The 20800-nt window shown below is 42.5% G+C and overlaps 1 protein-coding gene across 2 annotated transcripts in view; it reads right to left on the bottom strand.

Annotated features, from left to right (window-relative positions):
- Positions 1-20800, bottom strand: part of nbas (NBAS subunit of NRZ tethering complex) — a 149084-nt gene that overhangs the window by 114691 nt on the left and 13593 nt on the right. The window contains exons 9-19 of one of the 2 annotated variants that reach the window (XM_084000648.1): positions 19098-19196; positions 17121-17259; positions 16960-17025; positions 16730-16858; positions 16220-16283; positions 15514-15707; positions 13457-13732; positions 8140-8265; positions 7650-7801; positions 7356-7487; positions 1628-1706 (exon numbers count right to left, since the gene is read on the bottom strand). In XM_084000648.1, coding sequence (XP_083856774.1) covers positions 1628-1706; positions 7356-7487; positions 7650-7801; positions 8140-8265; positions 13457-13732; positions 15514-15707; positions 16220-16283; positions 16730-16858; positions 16960-17025; positions 17121-17259; positions 19098-19196 — 1456 coding nt within the window. Of the gene's footprint in view, positions 1-1627; positions 1707-7355; positions 7488-7649; positions 7802-8139; positions 8266-13456; positions 13733-15513; positions 15708-16219; positions 16284-16729; positions 16862-16959; positions 17026-17120; positions 17260-19097; positions 19197-20800 lie in introns of both variants that reach the window. The other variant, XM_084000647.1, reaches the window with a different exon arrangement.

Below are 20800 nucleotides of genomic sequence, written 5' to 3' on the forward strand. Positions count from 1 at the left end.
CAGACTGAGCAGCCCAAGTCGGGATGATAAAAACCCTAATATCATATTCATAGACAGCCAGGGAAAATGGATTGGGGCAAAAGGAATCTGACAAGTGCTGCAGTTACCATGACAATGTCCGAATAAAGAGAGAGACGTCATTCTGTCTGAGTTGAATATCTAGCAGGGCAAAATCTCATCTCTCCTCTCTAGCATAGGAAAAAGTATGGTCCCATTCATCTGTGATTTACTGTGGATGAGAGGGGTGCGCATGTTAACACTATTCATCGTAAATCTGAAATTTGGAGTGTTAAGTAGTTGCCAGTCTCAAAGTTCAAGTTCACTTTAAGAAGGTATCTATCTGTGCTGCACTGGCGCCCATGCGCTGTCGGCCTATTAGTATAATAGTAAAACCACATTTTCTTATGTCAAAGCTGGGAAAGAATGTTCCCTCAGCGATCAGATTACCCAACCGCTCAATTCTCTCGCAATCTTCTTACTTAAAATGCCTCTCATGTGTGCATCAACTTTTCAGTTTCTTTCTACTTCCTAATGAGATTAATCAGGTTAAAGGAAAGTATGACTAAAAAACAGATGAGAAAGGCACTCTGTGCTTTGGTTGATGGGATATGAAAAGGAGAAAGCATGAAGTTGCCAACGGGTAAACACTGAGCAATAAAGACTGTTGAACAAAAACATGAAATCTGATCATGTAAACACATAATATAGTCCTTTAGTGACTATAATTTTGAGCATTAGTATCATTTTAATGGTTGTTGATAGAACTTCAGACACATTCTCCTTCCTATGAGGTTTAAATCTAATTTTCATAATGAGGCATCAGTCTGGAAAACATCCAAACAGACTGTGCTGGGCCCACCGGCTAGATGCTGAAACCATCAACACATGTATTTGAACATGAACTGCACTTTTTATTCATTTTTTTGTCTGTTTTGATGCTTATTTTCTGATCTTCATCTCAACACAGACAGACAGTAAGGATACAAAGGAAGTGCCGCATCATGAATTTGCAATGAGCACCACACTGGGTTCACACCTCTGACAGGTAGAAGGCTGATCCAATCAATTACTTCTGCTCTACACCCACTGAACACTGTGGAGCCATGATAAGTGAGGAGAAATTTTGTGGGCTGACTGCCCTGTGTGGGATCGACGTGAAGATAGATCTATCTATGTTTTTCAGCTGTGCTTTTCAGGCATCTATCTCATGCGGCGTACGGTGGAACAGACATATATGTTTTATATGTTTTTTTCAGCTCCATACAAATTCTGCACAACAGCTTGTGTTTCTCATGCTTTATGTGTGTAACTGTGAATCAAAGGGTTTTTTTTTTCTTCTGTCACACGACTGCAGTGAGTGTACTTTGGCTTAACAGCTCCAGTGTGTTTAATTTCCGGATTAATGGATTTATGCACCTATGGGTTGATTCAGATTTGGAAACTGAGACTGACTAAACTGAATCACTGTGGACAACTGGGTGCCTTTGGAAAAAAACAAACAAAGAACAGATAAATCAAAAATGAATATAATCTTCAGTTAAATTTGACAAATTTGATCTGTCTTCAAATTATGTAGTTTCCAGGGTTTCTTCAGTGTCCTTCAATAATAGTGAGAGATTGTTATTACCTCATATGTGGCCAGCCGGTCCAGGTAGGAAAGCAGTTTCAGTCGGCTCCGACACAGCTCCTTCTGCTCCAGAGTCAATCTGAGCATGCATGTGCAAACACACAAACAGACACACACGGATCAACTGTTTGCCTGCAAAAACACACTTCAACACAACACCACAACTAACACAGACCTCAAGAACTGAAAAGTCTTTGCTCTTATTTTCCCCAAGTCAAATTAAACTTTGGTTTGAGTCACTGACACACGCTCTAGCTTTGAATTAACTGTAAATTGTCCTTTACAGTACACCTGCTAACTACTATATACCACATGGTGCCCTCCAGACCTAATCAATTTCAAACTCCTTATGACCATAAGAACCCTTCAGTGGTTATGAATGGGATGCTAGTTGTCTGAGAGGTGAGTGATTGCCCAGGGAATCCATTTTCAAAGTCATTTAATCACGACCATAAATAAATTGAATGACCACAAACACCAAGGCACTGGGCTATATGGGATCTACCTACAATTCAGTCACTCAAAGTACACCCAAGGGAGAGGAACCACAAGGCTGAAAACTACTGCGAGTCGGCCATGTGCACCCCACCCGTTCACACATAAAACACTCTTCAACACACACACCGTCCGAGCCCAAAAACTTGGCCTGGATCAACCGCAGCGAGACCACAGGGGAGCTGACCCTTCCTCTGCTGTCTTAATCCCTAATCCCTCATTACAGAGTGCGCTATCAGGCCTTATCGGGGTTCCTCTACACAGGCTAACAGAGATTAACACTGGCTGAACACACTCTCTGGCACATCAAAGAGTGGCGGCTTAGCACTCACACTGGTGGTAATTATTGCTTTGCTCTGCCTCTTCAGAGCAAAGAAGGAAAAGTGAAGATGGAGGAAGGAGAGGACGTGGCAGGGGAGAGATGGAGCGGAGATGAGACGAGATGTTAGAGAAGTGTTTTTCCCTCTCGGGGGTTTGAATGATGGCTCAATCATAAACTTCTACGTAAACAAAATGGTCTCAGAGGAAGAAAGCGGCGGCGACAGGACATGTTCACTGAAGATTTGGTTGAGTGAAGTTCTGACAAACTTCTTAGTTTACTCTGAGACTGTTTCTTAGATGAAAAGTAAAATCAGTAAAAGTTGACGCCTATCTCTATAATGCATTAAAAACCATACTTATAATGAGTTATAATGCAGTTATTATAATACCTGACCTTATAAGTCATGATAAAATGCTTTATAGTGTGTTATGATTATTGTTATAAAGCGTTATGATCATTTATGAGTGTTTATAACTATAGTTACAAAGTGCTATAACTGCATTATAACTCATTATAAGTATGGTTTTAATGCGTTATAGAGATAGGCGTCAAGTAAAGTGTTACTGTAACTTTTTTTTTGCATTGTCATTATGTGACATTAGCATATGGGTCACAGTGGTGGTGGTGCTGCTAACGTGGCTGTTGCCTCATTATCACCATCCTAGAAATGCACACATTTTAAAAATATCCTATGGAACCAAACTAGTTAGATATCTAACAACAGGCACTGATTAAAAGTCCTAAACTTTTTTTTTTTTCCCCCTCAGAGGAGGTCATATTGTGGAAATGGCCTCAAACAGGTTAGAGGTGGTTGAATGTTCAATTCAGGTCCATGCCTCTTGCTTCTAAATTGCTAATCCTGCAGCTGAATTCCACCGAGGTACAGCATAAACAGCGTGGCTAGTACACTGTTACACATACAAATGGGCAACCCGGCTGTACACTAAAAGGGCAGCAGAGCGCCTGCACCTTTGTAAAGGTTTATATTGGTTCCCTGAATTGCCCTTACAATAAACAGTGGCTCAAGGGGAAAACGTGGCTAAGAAAGGGGCCAGAATGGACAAACACACTGCGCCACATCTAAATGGCGATTGAGGGGCTGTAAGGTTTAGGACGTAATGTGCACAATTTGAACTCTGCTTTAGACTGTTACACATCATCGCACATGCCGTTTAATGTAAAGAGACTGCAGCCTGATTGCTTCAAAACGTGTGTGCGCATCTGTGTGCATCTGTGTGCATGAAAGCTATCAGAACTGCAGGTTATTACAATCAGATGGAATTGCTCCTCCATCTCTGTACAAACACCCTGAATATGACTGTACCGGACAGAGATTGAAATGCATAAACAGGCCGACACTCTCGTATGTACACACACACACACACACACACACAAAGAAACAAACGCTCACACAGAAATGTAGTGCGTGATAAAAGCGATTATCACACAGTGTGAGGGACAAAATTGGACAACGGGCAAAAACACTTTGGCTCATGCCTTCACCTGCACATGGATGCCACAAAAAAAGCATGCAAAGTTGCCCCCCCACACACACACACACACACACACACAGACCAACGCTGGAGCAAATGAGAAAATGAGAATTCTGATTGAGGTCTGAATCAGATCAGATATGAACATAAACACCTTGCAGCGCACTGCACAACCATCCTCACACTCCTCCACCCCATCTTTCTTTCTTTTTTGTCTGGCTCTCTATCTCCCTCTCTCTCTCTCTCTCTCTCTCTCACACACACACACACACACACACACACACAACCCCTGCAGTATTGTCCGTCTTGTTGTTATATGCAGAGAGCTGGAGCAGCAGTTATAATGGCCCTTGGCGGGTTCTGAATTATACTTTATTGTGGACACACAGACTGAGGAGAAAGGGGCTAAAAGATAAAACTATCTGCATGCAGTCGAGAGGACAGTTTTAAAACATGCAAGACAAACAACGCTGGTCGGGTGTGTGACAGCTAGGAGTAAAAAAAAACCCAGCAATAACCAAGTGCTGAGGAAGTCTGTATTTTATGCGACATTAAATTTCGGGATAAGTGAATGCAGTGCAACACATTGCCTATAGGAGTGCAACTGGAAGTAACAAAAGAGGCTGGAGTATATTAACATCCATCAATTTATCTGGTCCTTAAAACTAAGAGGGAAATGAAAACCCCTTAGAGTGAAAGTTGATTTAGTGGGATTGACTCCAATTATTGGAAATGTGATTCTCTCCTGGAGAACTGTCCAGAAGTTACAAAGTCTTTGCTCCCTTTCTTTCTTTCTTTTTTTAACTGATGCGCGAGGAATAATCACACTTTATTTCACTATATTGACTGGGTGATAGAAAAAAGTCCTGGTTAAACGAGTCTTTCAACTCCATGCACACACTAAGCATTGACAACCTCAAAACATATGGAGGTACAAAAGATTCACTCAGTGTGACAGTCGGTGGTTAAATACAGTCCTTCTACACAAAAGAGAATCACACACACACACACACACACACACACACACAGACGTGGTCGGAGCAGCTGTGATCGATATCGAGCCATTTCTGTAATGGTGGTGTAGTTAAAAAGAAATTAAGAGAATTATTATCTGTCTTGGGCCTTGGCCACAGGCCTCAAGGCAACATGGTTAGATCCATTAGTGAGGGGCTTCACTGCACCTAACACACACACACGAACGCACACACACACCCCATATACAAACACATTTTGGGGACACGTGTTAACTCAAAGATACAGAAAGGAGAAAAATAGGTATATTTAAAGAACGGTCACCATTGAGGTTTATGTAAGGTCCTTTTCCTTTAATGTTTGTAAATTATCGATCTTTTTACTCCCTCTTATATCTTTTTCTTATCCTCCATCTTTACTTTATCTACCATGGACGGCAGGTCTGCAATGAACCTAAACAGTTTTATTAGACAATGAGCTAAACAGAGAGAAAATCAAACGGGCAAACAGGGGAAAAAGGAAAATCTAAACAGGGAACTGTGGGACCGATGTAACAAAGGATTTATATTACCTTGCCTCTGCTCTTCCTCATTCAAATGCAGACCGGAGGCTCACTTGTTAAGTAACTGATACGAGAAGAACAATAGAGACGGCACAATCCAGCTACTGGAGCTTGAAATACCTGTATGCACAATGCTGGCTTGTGTAAACACAGTATGGATCTGCATTTTTAATGTGCATCATTTATTTCACTAAATTCTTATTTTCTTGTGTTTATATTTGGACGTTTTAATGTGTGTGCGCTTAACGTGCATGAACTTAAGCTTGAGAGTGTGTCATGATACATGGGCATCATGTGTACTCGCAGCTTTGTGTGTGTATGAGAGGTGATTAGTGATCACTAAAGGGTTTTTCATTAGTCTTTCCCTGGGCACTCGACAACAAAGGCATAAATTACCTCCAGCAGATTACCCACTAATCTCTACCAACGCTTTCTCCCTCTCACTCTCCCTCATCCTCATTAATGTCCCTGCCTTTATGAGCCCCTCTCTGGTGTGTGACCTAATCAAACAATCAGTGTTAAATTTGGCAGCCTTCTCTCCCATTTCCTCCTGGTTCCCTTGCCTGCACCTTAAATACCTTCACCACAATCTCCCTTTTTCTTAATTCAGGCTTTGTTTACATTACAGTACACGAAAACCTGCCAACTCAGAAGGGTCAGCGTCTGGTACCACTTGGTGGGGTTTCCCCACTCACCCAACAACTACTTTAGAGACTAAATAGCTGGTGTTGGTGTATAGGGTTTCAGTTACTTCTCTTGAAAGTTGAGTGCTTTTATTTAATTTAACAATCAGCTGCCAGCAGTTTGATGTAAAGAAGAATTACACTGCAAAGGGCTTGTGTTTAAAATACAGGCAGAGCTGTAACAAGTAATCGATTAATCGCACAATAATAGATTATTAAATGAATCGTCAACTATTTTGATAATCGAATAATCTGTTTGGGTTTTTTAAAGAAAAAATGTCAAAATTCTCTGATTTCAGCTTCTTAAATGTGATTATTTCTGGTTTCTTTGTTCCTTTTTGACAATAAACTGAGTATCTCTTGGTTTGTGGACAAAACAAGACACTTTTTAGGACGTCATCCTGTCGTTTGGGAAACACACTTAAAGCAGAAGTAAGCGATCCGGTCGTTTTGGCTAATGCTGCGTTCCAGGCAGGCTTTTGAAACCGTAAATTACAGCTTCAAGTCACAACTTACGATTTTGTAGCGTTCCAGGCAACCCACTCGTGTTTTTCTGACCTGTTTTACCTGTGAAAGTCACTATAACGGCCACTCGTAACTTCCGACCCGTGAACTCGTACCAGATCGAACTGGTAAGACTTCACAGGTCGGAAAAACACGAGTTACGGGTTTCCTTGAACGCACCATAACAGTCCTCGTCCCTACGTCACCACATTCACGGCGTCCCTTGGCTGCACACACAGCCCTGCATGCCGTTCTCTCTCCTCATTGGATAAAAACTGTAGGATACGATAAATGTTTTCTCTTCGGCTCAGAGCAGAGCAGAGTGACTGAGAGACCCGTGTTTCGGTCCAAACACTCTATGTAAGTGATTGCTGTCGGAAGATATAACTATTTAAGACTTATATTAACACAAATATATCACTTACTTCTGCTTTAATCGATAATGAAAATAATAGTTAGTTGCAGCCCTAAATACAGGCTTTGGTAACTTGTACCAGCAATGCAGGTGTTTGCCAAAAGTCTGAAGGATGGTGTCTGTAACCACCAGTCAGTCCTTGTGATTTTGTTCAAATACAGCCGCTCTTCTTTGTACATTTTGAACATTGGCAGCTCTTCTGCCTGCTGTGACTTCCTGTCTTCATCTGTTGCCCGACTGAATAGCCGAGCTGAGTAACCGACCATCTGACTGGACATGTACCTGCTAAAGTCGACCTTGTCTAGCAGCTCTCGCCTCTTGGTGTTCTCCTTCTTGATGTCCAGCTCCTCATCGTCCGACAGCATGTCTTCGTAAGGCAGGTCGTCGAGGTCAACATCGCCTGGCATGATAAACCTGTGAGAGCGAGCAAAGGAATCACACCTAGTTAAAGAGCAAGTATGGATAAACATAACATGGCAGAATGAGCCTCGGGAGAAAGCTGACAAAACTAATTTTGCCATTTACAGACTACGTATGCGCGAGGTTTGCGTTGGTGTGCGCTCATGCATGCCTTACCTGCCCCCATCCTCTCTGTTTCCAATGGCGATGAGGGCTTCAAGGTCAGTTCCCTTCAGGCCGTACTGCAGCAGCTCCTTGGCCGCATCGACATTCTCCGGGACTCGCTCCACACACTCGTGCAGCACCCATGACCGCTTGCGGATCTTGCTCTGGGTTGGAATGTAGGGAATGGAAGGAGCAGGAATGAGTTCAGAAGAAATTATGGGATAAAATGAGATACAGAATTAGGAGGGGAGGGTGTGAAAATTTGCTACAAATTGGTAAAAATGATGCGTGAAATAGAGTAAGGGGGCTGTGCTGCACTTAAGCATGTGCTTCTCCCACTCACCCAAACACATTTACTGCATTTTCTTACTAGACATCTAATATACTGTGATAAACACCACAACTCTGATACCATTCTTCATCTCGCGCACTTCTTAACCATCCCTTATCCCCCTTCCCTCGTGTCCTCATACCTATCTCCCTTATTTCTTTCATATCTCACCAGATAATCTTGTATTGAGGCGATGCTGACAGTGCTCTTCCTCCACTGTCTCTGGTACACCAGGTCAGAGTCCAGATTATAGGCTTGGGCAAGAGACAGGGCTTCACCATATTCCTCATTGTCAATCTATGGGACAAACAAAGAAGCACATGTATGTATGTAGCAAATGTATACAATTAGAAAATACGAACATGTGAACATTTATTTTACGTGATGCATCCTAACATTTGTAAAATGAATAGAACAATACATTTGACAGGTAGTTTAGCCAGCACAGTTTGTTTTCTGATGTTAAAATGTAAGTTAAAGGTTCCAAAACAATTAATTCACTTAATATTCTGCTAGGTACTTTCTTCGCATTATTTAATATCCAATTATCAACCCTAGGGTATATTACTGATTCAGTCTTCACGCACTGTGTACCTTCACAGAATTAAATGAATAAAATACGTTAAATGCTTTCAACCCACATGGAATTTCAAGCAAATTTCTAAGCAAGAAAAAAAAAACAGGACAGGAGACAGGAGAAAAGTTCACTGCTCAATTTTCCATCACACAGACAAAGAAGCTAAGGTTTGAATGAGCCTGTGCAGAAGCTACAGCACTTTGGAAATCCTGAGTACGCTCAATGAATACTCAAAGGCTGAATAAAGAACAGCTCCAATGCGCAGATGATTTCAATCTGTGCAGCAATGTGACACAGTTTGAATTTGGTCTCTGACAGAGGGAACTAGATTCATGGCTTAAGAGGAATAACACATTTGAGGACATTTATAGAGAAAATCAAATGGACAGTCGGAGAAAACCTAAACTAAGAAAAATGTGCCAGACATTGGGATTTAAATCGCGAACTGCATGCTGCTTTGGAAAAAAAAAAGGACAAAGACCAAAAGTCTTCTGCTAGCTAACATGGTAATAATAGTATTAACATGTTGGTATTTTTGCAGGCAAGTCTATATCATTTTCAGTATCTTACATTAGCATGTTAGCATGCTAAAATTTGGTAATATATTAGTGAGACTGATAGAAATGTTATTTGTTTGTCAGGTAGGCAGGTAATTGATAAGGGGGATTACTTAGGTGGTGAAAATGTGCATATACATAACAAATGTGTTTGGTAATGAAGAGAAAATGTTAGCATGTAACACACTAAAATAACATTATGAGTGAGTGCGACGGGAGCGTGCCTATGTTCCCTCAGCCCTATGTTCCCACAGCCCTATGTTCCCTCAGCCCTATGTTCCCTCTGGACTCTCTCTACCTATCTGGACTCTGTCTATCTGGCCTGTCTAGCCTCTACCTGGTCTTTTTACTAAACTTAACCAACTCCTTTCTTCATTGCCTAAACCCAACCAATGGTGGGACCAAAGGGCTGTGGGAATAGGGCCTAATTTTCAGTGACAACAAAAGTTAGAAATGAGGGAACATAGGGCTGAGGGAACATAGGGCTGTGGGAACATAGGGATGACGCCAGTGCGACAAGTGTTTCACCAACCCTACTTTGGTATGTTAGCATTGTTGTTGTGCACATGTTATCATGCCAATCTGTTACCATTTGGATCAAAATGAAGCAAATTAAAATATATTTAACTACAGGGCTCTCATGTTTTGAACTTATAGCTTGGAGTGGGGACGTAGGTGTTGTCCCCATTTGGTCAGACAGAGGAAGTGATATTCCAGCTTCTAGAGTCCTACATTCACACTAGAACCGCCAATATCCAACTTAAAACTAACTTCACTGCGGATCTATTTTCTGCAAGTTCTTGTGAATGTAGGAAAACCTCTCAAAGTTTCTAAGCTGCTTCATTCCTGCTAGAAAACTTCTCAAAGACCCGACCGACCCGGTCCGATCCTGGTGTTGAAGCCTGGACCCGATGCAGCTGGACTGTCGGCTGATATTCCGAGTGGCTGATTGGTCGCTGATTCAAGCCAGCTATATGGATGGACTAAACGGAGCAATCTGCAATTCTCAGCGTGAGATATGTCATGTGTGAGCGTGTGAACTGATTGAAATGCGTGTGAGACTTGAGAGCCCTGCAACTAGTGTCATCAGCATATGGCTATAGGCTAGTCTTGCTACCCTTCCATATTATATATTTGGAAGTAGCTATTGTTTTTGTTGTTGCTGTTGCCAGTATTATCATCAACAATAAATTAGTCTGGCAGCACATATACTGTATGTCATATCTGTGTCTCACAAAATCATTTGATCCCGCAAAATCATGACACCTTCATGCAGGCCCACACAACGTGTATTAAAGTACATGTGTGCAAACCGCACCGGCTGAAACACACACCCGAGTATCCATCTCTTTCTGTGTGTAGGAGTACAAAGCAACACATTAGCCAGACTGTGGTTCCTCGAGGGCAATAAGAACCCCACACAGTGAAACCTCTCGTAGGAGGACATCAAAAACTGCTTCCATCTCTCTCTGGATCCAGCTAATAAAACTGTTAGCAGCCCTGCCAGTGCGCTCCTCATATATAGCCACAGGTTAGGGCATTGAACACATTATCAAAACCTTTAAACACGTGAAGAGGCTGACCAGAGGGCCTAACCCGGAATCGCTTGTTCTGGTCCGTTCACAGCCAATTGGACTGCAACCTTGACTGAGGTGGATCTTTGAGGAAAGATCAAGTTATTCTGTCAGTCTCTTTTACAGTGAGTGAGTGAGAGAGCGCTCATGTGTGGAGTGTAGAGAAGTCAAACTGTACAGATCTAACACAAGCAGCATGTAGGCACTGACACACAATAAACCGGAGGTACATATATGTGCAGACACCTTTCCTCCCCTTCACTCACACGCCCACATGTTGTATGTGTGGAGGGGGGGGGGGGACAACAAAGCTCACAGGAGAGCAGCAGCAGAAGCAGCTGGTGAAGTACTGCAGTCCCAAGTGTTACAAAGAGATAATAATGATATATTACTTTGTAACTCTCCACTGTTAGGATTGATGGTGATGACTAATGGCATCTAATGATGATGACAATGATGAAGAAGGCAGCAGATGATGGGTCATAAAAATGACTGATGAACCATGCTCAAACTTGGGACCGTCGAGAGCCGATACCACTCCTCTCGCTGTGCTTTATGATAGAGCATGTTGTTGTCTTTGCAGCAATTTGTAGTGAGTAGCAACAACAGCCATATTTCTAATGCAGCAATTAGCATTTCAGAAAACCCCCTGGGACTGAGAAATAGCCTTAAAGCAGACTGAGCATCTTGCTTGGTTTTCATTTCTCCTCAGCAGCACTCTGGAGCTGATCCAACACAACAATAGCACTTCACTGAACTGGCACAGGATTTATTTAGTCGGGAACCGGTTTTGCAGATCAGCCACGTTATAATTCAGTCAATGACCAAACATACTCATTCGACATCCTTCGGTTGCTGCTAAGTGGCAAGAAACAAATAAATAGTTATGGTTAACGCGATATCCTCTATTGAAGGCAATTGAGAACTGCTCTTAAAACTTGACTGCTGGCACTACAGTGACTCATGAATCAGTCGGATGTTATGTCAGCCCGAACAAAAGGCCCAGTGTAATTAGGCAGGAGGCATTTTTGAAAATACCAAATGGATAATATCAGTTTCTTTGGCAAAATAAATTTATGATACTGTGTAAGAAAGAGAAGTGCATGTCAGCAGTGGGATTGTTGTTTAGACTGCTGAGCTGAAAGAACATTCAAATGCAAACATGAAGGCATTCCAGCATGAACACAGTCGAAAGCTTTTGTCGCCTAAGCACATAAGCATTTCGTCGTGTATGCTGCAATGAATAAGTAAACGGCAACAAAAACATGATTCTTTATTTTCTCCACAAAAGTGGAGACACTGCCTCCCTCATACTGTTTTTTTTTTTTTTTTTACCACACTGACACTGCAACCTAACTTGTCAAAAAAAGTTCCTGTCCGCACAGGTTAGGAAATACTGTTATGAAATATGCATTCTGTGACAAGAGGCTTCTTCGCTGACTGGTCATGACAGCGTTGACCAGCTCAGGTAAGGGTGTGTGTCTGTCCATGTGGAGTTTTTTTTCCCCTGGCATTGCATTTGTCCAAACACTTCCTCAAAGCGCTGCACATGGGTTTTATTTCTATGACAACATCCATCCATTGACAATACCACTGTACCGCTTATTCATGCAGGGGTCATGTGGGGGCTGGAGCCAATCCCATCTGACATATAGAGAGAGACAAACAACACACACACACTCAGCTGACTGCGCATGTCGTTGAGATGTGGGAGGAAGCCGGAAAGAAAACCCCGGAGAAAACCCACACAGGCAACCACTGCTCCACCGTGAAACCCTCTATGACAATTTCTAGATCTAGACAACATATCTCCATCTCAAGTCAGAGTCTGACCGATGTGCTGTCACTACTGTGCTTTTGTCTGTCTGTGTGCTGTTTTTCTGTCAGACGAATTTTAAAGCCCCTGGCTGGTAGACAAAATAGCCAAAATATGCTTCTCCTCCATTTACTTGGAGATGAGGGTGTTGAGTCTAAACCCATCTGATTGGCCCCCTGGGCGAGAACTGCGGTGACGACATCAGCGGCTTTCGGAAAAGTTCAGAGATTTTCAACCAGAAGCACTTGGAGCGGTCGCACAAACACGGTGCAGTGAAGCATGCGGCTGCATACTGTAAGCTCTCTCAAAATTGAAAATGAACGAAAAAAAAGATACAGACATACAAGCTGAGGTTATTAAACATGGGCTTCTCATTATTCTCCCTTTATATCATCACTTTCAACATTTAAAGTGTCATGTAACAAGCTTGAGTTTAAAGGTATAGTTTGGCATATTGGCCCATTGCCATAATCCCTATAGTTTTAGGAGTAGGTTCGTTACCTTTAATTGTCGGTGCAAGCTATTTTTAGAAAAGAAATAGCATGCAAATTCATAAATTCATGCAAAACCACTAATGCCTGTTCCCGTCGGAGGCGGTTTTTTGGTCTCATAACATTTCGTTATTATCTCATAGCGTGGTGAATGTGCAGGTCACAACTTGTCCACGAGAGCATTTTGGAGTTGTTGGATTGTGTATTTGATGAGTTTGATGAGGGAAACCAAGAAATCCCATGAGTCTCCGTAGCGTAGCTCTGAGCAGCTCGCGGCTCTGCTCCGCCGTTCTAAAAAAAGCTTGCACCGACAATTAAAGGTAACAAACCTACTGCTAAGACTATAGAGATTATGGCAATGGGCCAATTTGCCAAAACTATCCCTTAAACACTTTTAGACATTTAGATTGATCATCAGCATGTGCATGTGCATGTGAACGTTAATATTAATACAAGCTGTGTCGGCCTCCTACCTTCCTCTGGTACAGTTCCTCTGGTGTTGTCGACCTAAGGCTGACCAGACGGTAGTTCTTGATCACAGTGCGGGGGCGCTTGCGTGGCGGGGCGAAGCGCTCCATCTCCGTCACGTAATACAGCCCCTGCTTGATGTAGCCGAAGTAGCGGGCTTTGGCTGACGACTCGTCGTCTGAGTCAGAGTCTCCTCCATCATCGCCCTCCTCATCCTCACCGGCCCCACCGCTCAGGTTGCTCTCCAGACGCCCACGCTTCTGGGCAAGCTTCACCTCACACTGTGACAAAAATAACAAAATCCGGCATTACAAATAGGATGGGGGCACACTCAGACAGCAAAAAATTAAGAGGAGGCTGGAAGCAGAAGAAATAAAGAAGCAAAATGAAGGTGCACAAGAGAATGGTGTAAAATTAAGAAAAAAAAATGTATACAACTGCTTTATATATAAATTTGAATGACAGTATACTGAAACATAGAAGAGATCCTCAAACCACAGCAAAAGACTCATGCCTTGTTCATCCAAACCATAGTGAGGGCTTCAAAACAGAAGAACCCATCTGGATGAAGTCAGACGTATGTTTTCACCCAGGACAACTTTGTGAGGCTGAGTATGGACACTTTATTTTCTAGTAGGAAGTAAAGAATAAAAAATGAAGCATGTAATGCAATGCAGCACAGTTTACATCTAACTCTGCTTTCGCTGGGTAAACACACTCCACACAATTTCACGCCCTCGTGCTAGATCAGCAGGCTATCCGAGCACAAAACAACAGCAAGGTCAAGTTGCTCGATAGAAAATCTAAATCCAAGCTGTCAAAGTAGTTTCTTCTGCTTGTGTTGTCCTCTTCTTTAGTCTTGTGATTGCCTCGGTTGGTGAAAAAATGATACGCCCATTTTTCATCTCCACTGCTGAAGCGAGTCCTTATATTTTGTTATCATTTTATTTATTTATGTGGGTTTTTTAGGGAAAACATGAAATGCTGGCCCCTCCAGCAGAGCGCTGCTCTCGGTTGGGGTTTTATGAAACATTTAGCACCTGTAAAACATTAAGCACCTTAATCAATGAGGAGGTGAGGTAGCCTCCATGGTGCTGCACTGACACACTACCCGGCTTATCCTACACACAAGGAGAAGGTTACGCTACTGCATATCTATGGAGGCGTACACACACAGCGCAGGGCTCATCTTCAAGATAATTTCTATACACACTTCGCTGGAGATACAGCTATGAGCACCCATCCCCCCCCCCAACCATGCTGAGGCAGGCTGATGAAACCTTTCCCCAAAAGTTGGCAGCTGGCTGGTAAAGAGACGTATCTCTTTTGCTCTCCCAATGCTTTCAGATAAAAAAAACACAAAGAGAAGCAAAGACTAAAATAAAAGAGAGGGGTGATGTGATATCAGGGTCTTTGTGGGAGGATAAAGAAGCAAGGAAACATATTTCATCATCACACTTTTCCACCATCGTTATTATTATTATTATTACATGCACATGCTCATGCTTTCATACGCTGACGTTAACAAGTGAAATGGCCTGCGTGAATAAAAACACAGCAATTGAGGTTGAGATCTCTGTTTGTCGGAATGCGTTGTCCTTCGGGGAGTTACATCAGCTCATAGTACGAGCAGTCTATCACAAATCGATGTACACATTTGCGCGCCGATTGATTTTCCTGTACAACTGACTCACTTTGCATCAGAAAGGGTGTCCTCGAATGCACTTTTCTCAGTCTTTAACAATATAAACAAAAGACTTTAAACCGCCATAACACACTTGTGACCTGTCCAATGTGTTCCCTTTTTATCTAACTGTGCTGCTGAGACGCAGATGCATCCGAGCCTGTGTGACCCTGAACTGAAGAGGCAGTTTAGAAAATGGATGAAAGGATAAAAAAAAAACAATTGTCCCCTATTCTATAATATGCCTCTAAAAGCCCCGAGGATTTATAATGTATGACTAGTGCTGTAAGATGCTTACACAAGCCTCGCATGCATTCCTACAAACTCCCTCTATCTGTTTACTTAACCACACATGCAGAGCGATGTCTTGACATTTACCTCCAGGCTGAGGAAGCCTCCGTCGTGCGCCGCCGTGACTCGGGGCGCGGGTTCGAACCACTCGCAGGATTTTCCCAGGAGGTTGCGGAGCGTCCTGACCGACGACACGGTGACGGAGCCGGAGCAGCGAGCCAGGATCAACACGTTGTCACTCCACCAGCTCACGTCCACCAGCGGGTAGTACTGCTCCTTATCTGGGACAGGTAACGAAGAGAAGAGACATGAGGGCAGTGACACAGATGCTTGATCAAAGCCAAAACCCCAAATCTTTGAATCTTCTTTTACCCATACTGACATTTTTTGAATTGGTTTCATTCTCTTCTTCAGAAATATATCTACACCTGTGGACAAATTTATCACTTGTCATGCATGAGATGGAGACTCATACATGGATTATTGCTTGTACAAGCTGTCACAGCTGTCATCACTATTGGCCCAAAACCATCAAAAAAGACTCTGCAGCTGCTCAAAACAGGCACACAGAGAGACTTATAAGCAATTCCGCAAACATAGAGATAGATACACACACACACAGGCGTAGATACCGAGTGAGGAAAAAGTTTGCTAGCCTTGGCAGATGGTTGCATGTCTAAATAACTGTATAATTCAGTGAATAAGACGTGTCAAAGATCACTAAATTGAATCCAGTGTGTACTGCTGTGTCAGCAACAAGGTCAGCTCTCTCTAACCCTTCAGGCCGAGCTACCTTTTATTTTCTTCCTTCTCTCCAGCGATGTCTTCCACTCCGGGTTGATCTCCTCAAATCCTGGCTGAAAGGAGGAACCAAGGAAAAGGATGGAGGAACCAAAGAAGAGGGGAGGGGAAGAACGAGAGAGGGAGAAGGGGTGGGTGGGGGTTGGAATTAATCTGCTAACCCTGTTTACACTTACAGTACATACACAGTAACACACACACACACACACACACACACTCTGGCAGCTCAGACCAGCAATGAAGCATAACATGTACGTACACATGCTACATAAATCAGCAAAATATTCTGCAAATATAACTTCTCCCTAAGCCACCTCACTTAATGTTTAATGTGAACATACACACACACACACACACTTGGGCCAGGGAGAGATTACATTAATACAGTCAGCCAAGCACCTAATGTACGAAATATTGGGACATAGATTTATTCTGCATAGGAAACGTCATGCAAGGACACACACGGCACAGTCGGCACACATTCACACAGTTGGAGGTGCACCTGTTGGTCTTGGCTCCATGTGGCCCTCTGTTTGAGCGAGGGGACGTCCCAGAGAGACAGACGACCTGAGAAGTGGATGACAGCCAGGAGGGTGCCGTCGGGGCTCAGGCTCATGCGAAACACCGCGTCCTCCTGGATGACACAAACGCAGGTCGTTTCATTAAGAAAACGCTCCCTTGGTCCCTCCAATTAAATAGTTAATTGCTAAAAGAAAGAAGAAGGGACTCTACCTTTTCATCTCCTTGTCTTGAAAAGAGCCTGAAGCTGGGGATCCTGAAGAAACCTCTCTTCTGATTCTAACAGGTGACACAGAGGATGATAGGAGTTGTGCGTTAGATACTGTGCGGGTACTTGTGTGTGAAAATGCGATTTAGTGCGGGGGTCTCCTCACTGGATTGACATCGTCCTCGTAGCTGGTGACCTGCTTGTAGTGCGGCGAGCCGGAGAGAGTCCTCCAGGCTGTGATGCCGCAGCAAGAGGCCTTGGACGTACTGTCATCCCCCGACTCACAGCCTCCGACCAGCAGCAATCTGAAAAACAACAAGCACACACACGCACGCACAGACGCACAAACACACTCACAATTAGTTACCATCTCTATGATCATGCCCCAGCAGATCAATTAGCACTACATAACAAGGAAAGGGAATTAAGATGGTGGTCACTGCGAGGTCATCTTTAATCTTGGGTTCAAGCTGAGCTATTGTGAGCGTCCACACAACACAAGTGCCATTTAGCAAAGTAGTGGATTAAAAAGTTATTTATCAGAGATAAAAGTCTGATTGGGAAATCAATTGCCAGACACAGTTAAGACACAAACAACATCACAATGACCACAGTGATCTGTAGGTTTGCCTTTGCAGTGAAACAGAGCAGATGCGACAGCGGCTGGGAACTTGAGGAGAGGGGGGGGGGGCAGTGCGCTCTCCAGCTCAACACTGCCCCCTGGTGCAGAGAGACTGCACATTCAGTAAGAGCCAAGAACTGAGGGTGAGTCTGTAATCTGATAAAAAAAAAAGAAGATAAAAATCTACCATAGTAGCTTGAGTCTGACATAGACGACCATGTCTGTACAATGTTATTCTGCAGGTTTTTTTCAGGCTGCATTAAAACAGATGATGTACTGGTGCACATCTGGACATTCATGCACTATATTAAGTGTGCCTGTAATTCTGATCATAAAAAGATTATAATGCCTAATCATCACACATCTGGAATTTTTATCTGAGCATTTGCAATCCCATCTTTGCATTTCATAACATGAAATATATCATATTTTCACTGATAGACAAATATTGTATATCGTATTTTCATGTGTAGATTAAGCTGCTGAACTTATTTTTTTTTACACGCAGCTGCTCAACTCGTATTTTTCTTACCTTTAGCCTGCTCTCTCTGTTGCTGACCCAGTTTTCAAACAGGGATCATTAAAGTTTCATCTCATCTATCAGTTGGCAAACATTTGACAGTCGCTGCCAAAATCCATTAAGCTGCCAAACCAAGCTTCACAAGCCAAACTAAATCTGGTCTGCGCAGACTAGGGTAGCGTGGTGAAAACAGTAAGGTCATGGGAGTGTGAGCCAGACATAATTAACCGAAACCTTTGACTGCTAAGTGGTGAAGAGGGCCAAGGACACTGTGGATGGCTATAGTCAATTCCTGCAGGTATTGCATTAAAGTGATTGCTTCATTTATTCCTGAGTAAGCCTTTTGGCCCCGTTTCATAATGTAACATTTTATGCCTATGCAGAAATGGCTGTATGAGAACTCTTTTTAGGATTTATCTGGTAGTGGTTTTATGGTATATGCTGTGTATTTCATCCACATACCCTGTCTGCGAAGCAACAAAATAAACAAAATAAAAGTTTAATTTGAAGCGAGTTGTAATGCAGTAAACTCAAACTCTGTGTTAGCACATGAATCAATATAATACATATTTACGAGCATATTGACGACATGTAATGTGTACTCATATTGCCCCTAGATGTCAAATGATGAAAGCGTCTGAAATCACTCAGCAACTTTCAAATCTTGATATTTAAGCCGTATATGGCGTCACGTTGCTTCATCGGCAATGGGTTTAAGGATAAAAATTGATTCAAATGATGCATAAGCATGTCTGAATACAAATGTATGAAAAACACTTTTGATGAAACAGTTTTCTAATAGAAGGAGGCTTAGACTGTGGCAACCACAAGAGGAAATATCTGAGGGTGTCAAGTGAATGCTACAAGCAGTAATTACACTGACATTGATAGATTAAAAGCTAAAGTTTGGGGAAAAGAAAATGCTCATTTTCAAAATATTCATTATTTTAAATATATTCTACAAGCACTCCAGGCTGATGCGGCGGTGATGTGGTACTTACCGGTGGCCTGGGTGGTAAATAGCCGACGTGATGCCATGGGAGTAGTGGGCAGAGAAACTGAAGCTGTGGTTCTCCTGAAAGTTCTGATTGGTTCCCACACTGAGAGAGAGAGAGGGAAAGAAATTTTGGACGACGAGTCACCTATAAATGAACCCTAGCACATAAACAACCAAAACATGAACACACTAGTATTGGAAATGTTAATGGTGCGACAAAGCTGTTTTGGGGCTAGATGACAGAGCAATTTCCATTCCAACGGCAATTAAAATGAGGCATGGCAAAATATATAATCTAATTTAAGTGGGCAATCTAAATTAAATTGGTACTAGAGGAGATGTCATGTAATTTGTTGTGTAATTTGTTGGATCTCTCATTGGGGAAATGTTTCCTTGCAAAGCAAACTGTATAGAGAGAAGGGGAGATTGGAGGTAAAGAAAAGGCGGATAGAAAAGAGAGCACAGAGGAAACGGCAAAGAGATTTGCAGGGTTTCCACCTTTTAGCTTCCTCTAAACGTTTCGGTGTAAATTCTACAATAAAGCAGTCGTACGTGCATCGACACACGCATACATGCTGGAGCAATGGCACAGTGAGAGAGAGAGAGATGACTTACTGTCAGGGCTCAGCTATAATTCTGAAATTCTAATTCAAAGTGTTTGAGCGACAACATTGGAAAGCAGTCATATGAAAAGGAAGACTGAAAAGCTCCATACTGAAAATGAACCTTTAAAAACAAGCCAGTAGTTTCAGAGTAAATCTGGTGCAAGTGTCTCACACATCTTAATTACCTCCTCCCACACACACATAAAAACCCTGATGGCTTCAAAGGCTGTAACGCCATTTATCAGCTGGTAATAGAAAAATAAATCAACACTTTCAACTCTTCTCTACAAAAATCATCATGCACATTTAAATTAAAGGGAGGCCAGTGTGGCTTGCAGGATGTCAACTGATGGGGATTGAACACCCATTCATAATCTCATCCCGTGTCTCCGGAGTGTCAGCACACCTGTGTGACTACAGCAAGCAATCACACAGAATGAAATGGGAAATCTCTGAAATAATGCCATATGATATAATGCTAAATTAAAAAGAAGGAAGCGGGGGCAGCCATGAGGAAAGCACCGGCATAGACTCTCGCGAGCACACGCAGGCAAAATCAAATGTCATTAATCGAATATTCAAAATGTGTGTTTGTGTGGGAGGTTGGAAGATTGGCAAGCGAGGGCATTGGTATTCAAAGAGAGGTGAACATTTTACATATGGACAAGAAAGCAGCATCTAATCCCACAAATGAGGTGCATGGTTCAGTAAAGGTTATACAGTGCATGAATTTAAATCAGAAAATAACAGGGTTGCTCAGGATGGCTCTGGGTGTCAAGGTGAGTGGCTCGATCTTAAACAGGTAAAAGCAATACAAAATTAGCAAAGCAAAAACATTTATAAAGAAAAAACTTTGGAACATTTGATATAGCTGAAGTGCTGAAGTATTCACTTTAGCCAGTAAGAGGTGTGTTCTTGAAGCCAAACATCACAAGTGCAAAAAGTGTTAAAATGTCTGTGTGTGTAGGAGATGTTGAATGATAGTTTAGGCTGACTCAGTTGCAGTTGAAGCATTGAAAAACTTGGATGTGTCTTTTGAAATAAACTGAAGTACAATCGGTGACGACATTTGAAAGTGTAATTTCAAGTTTATGCCCCCAGG

Source organism: Trachurus trachurus, assembly GCF_905171665.1.
Source record: "Trachurus trachurus genome assembly, chromosome: 24".
In the NCBI taxonomy this organism is placed as follows: Eukaryota; Metazoa; Chordata; class Actinopteri; order Carangiformes; family Carangidae; genus Trachurus; species Trachurus trachurus.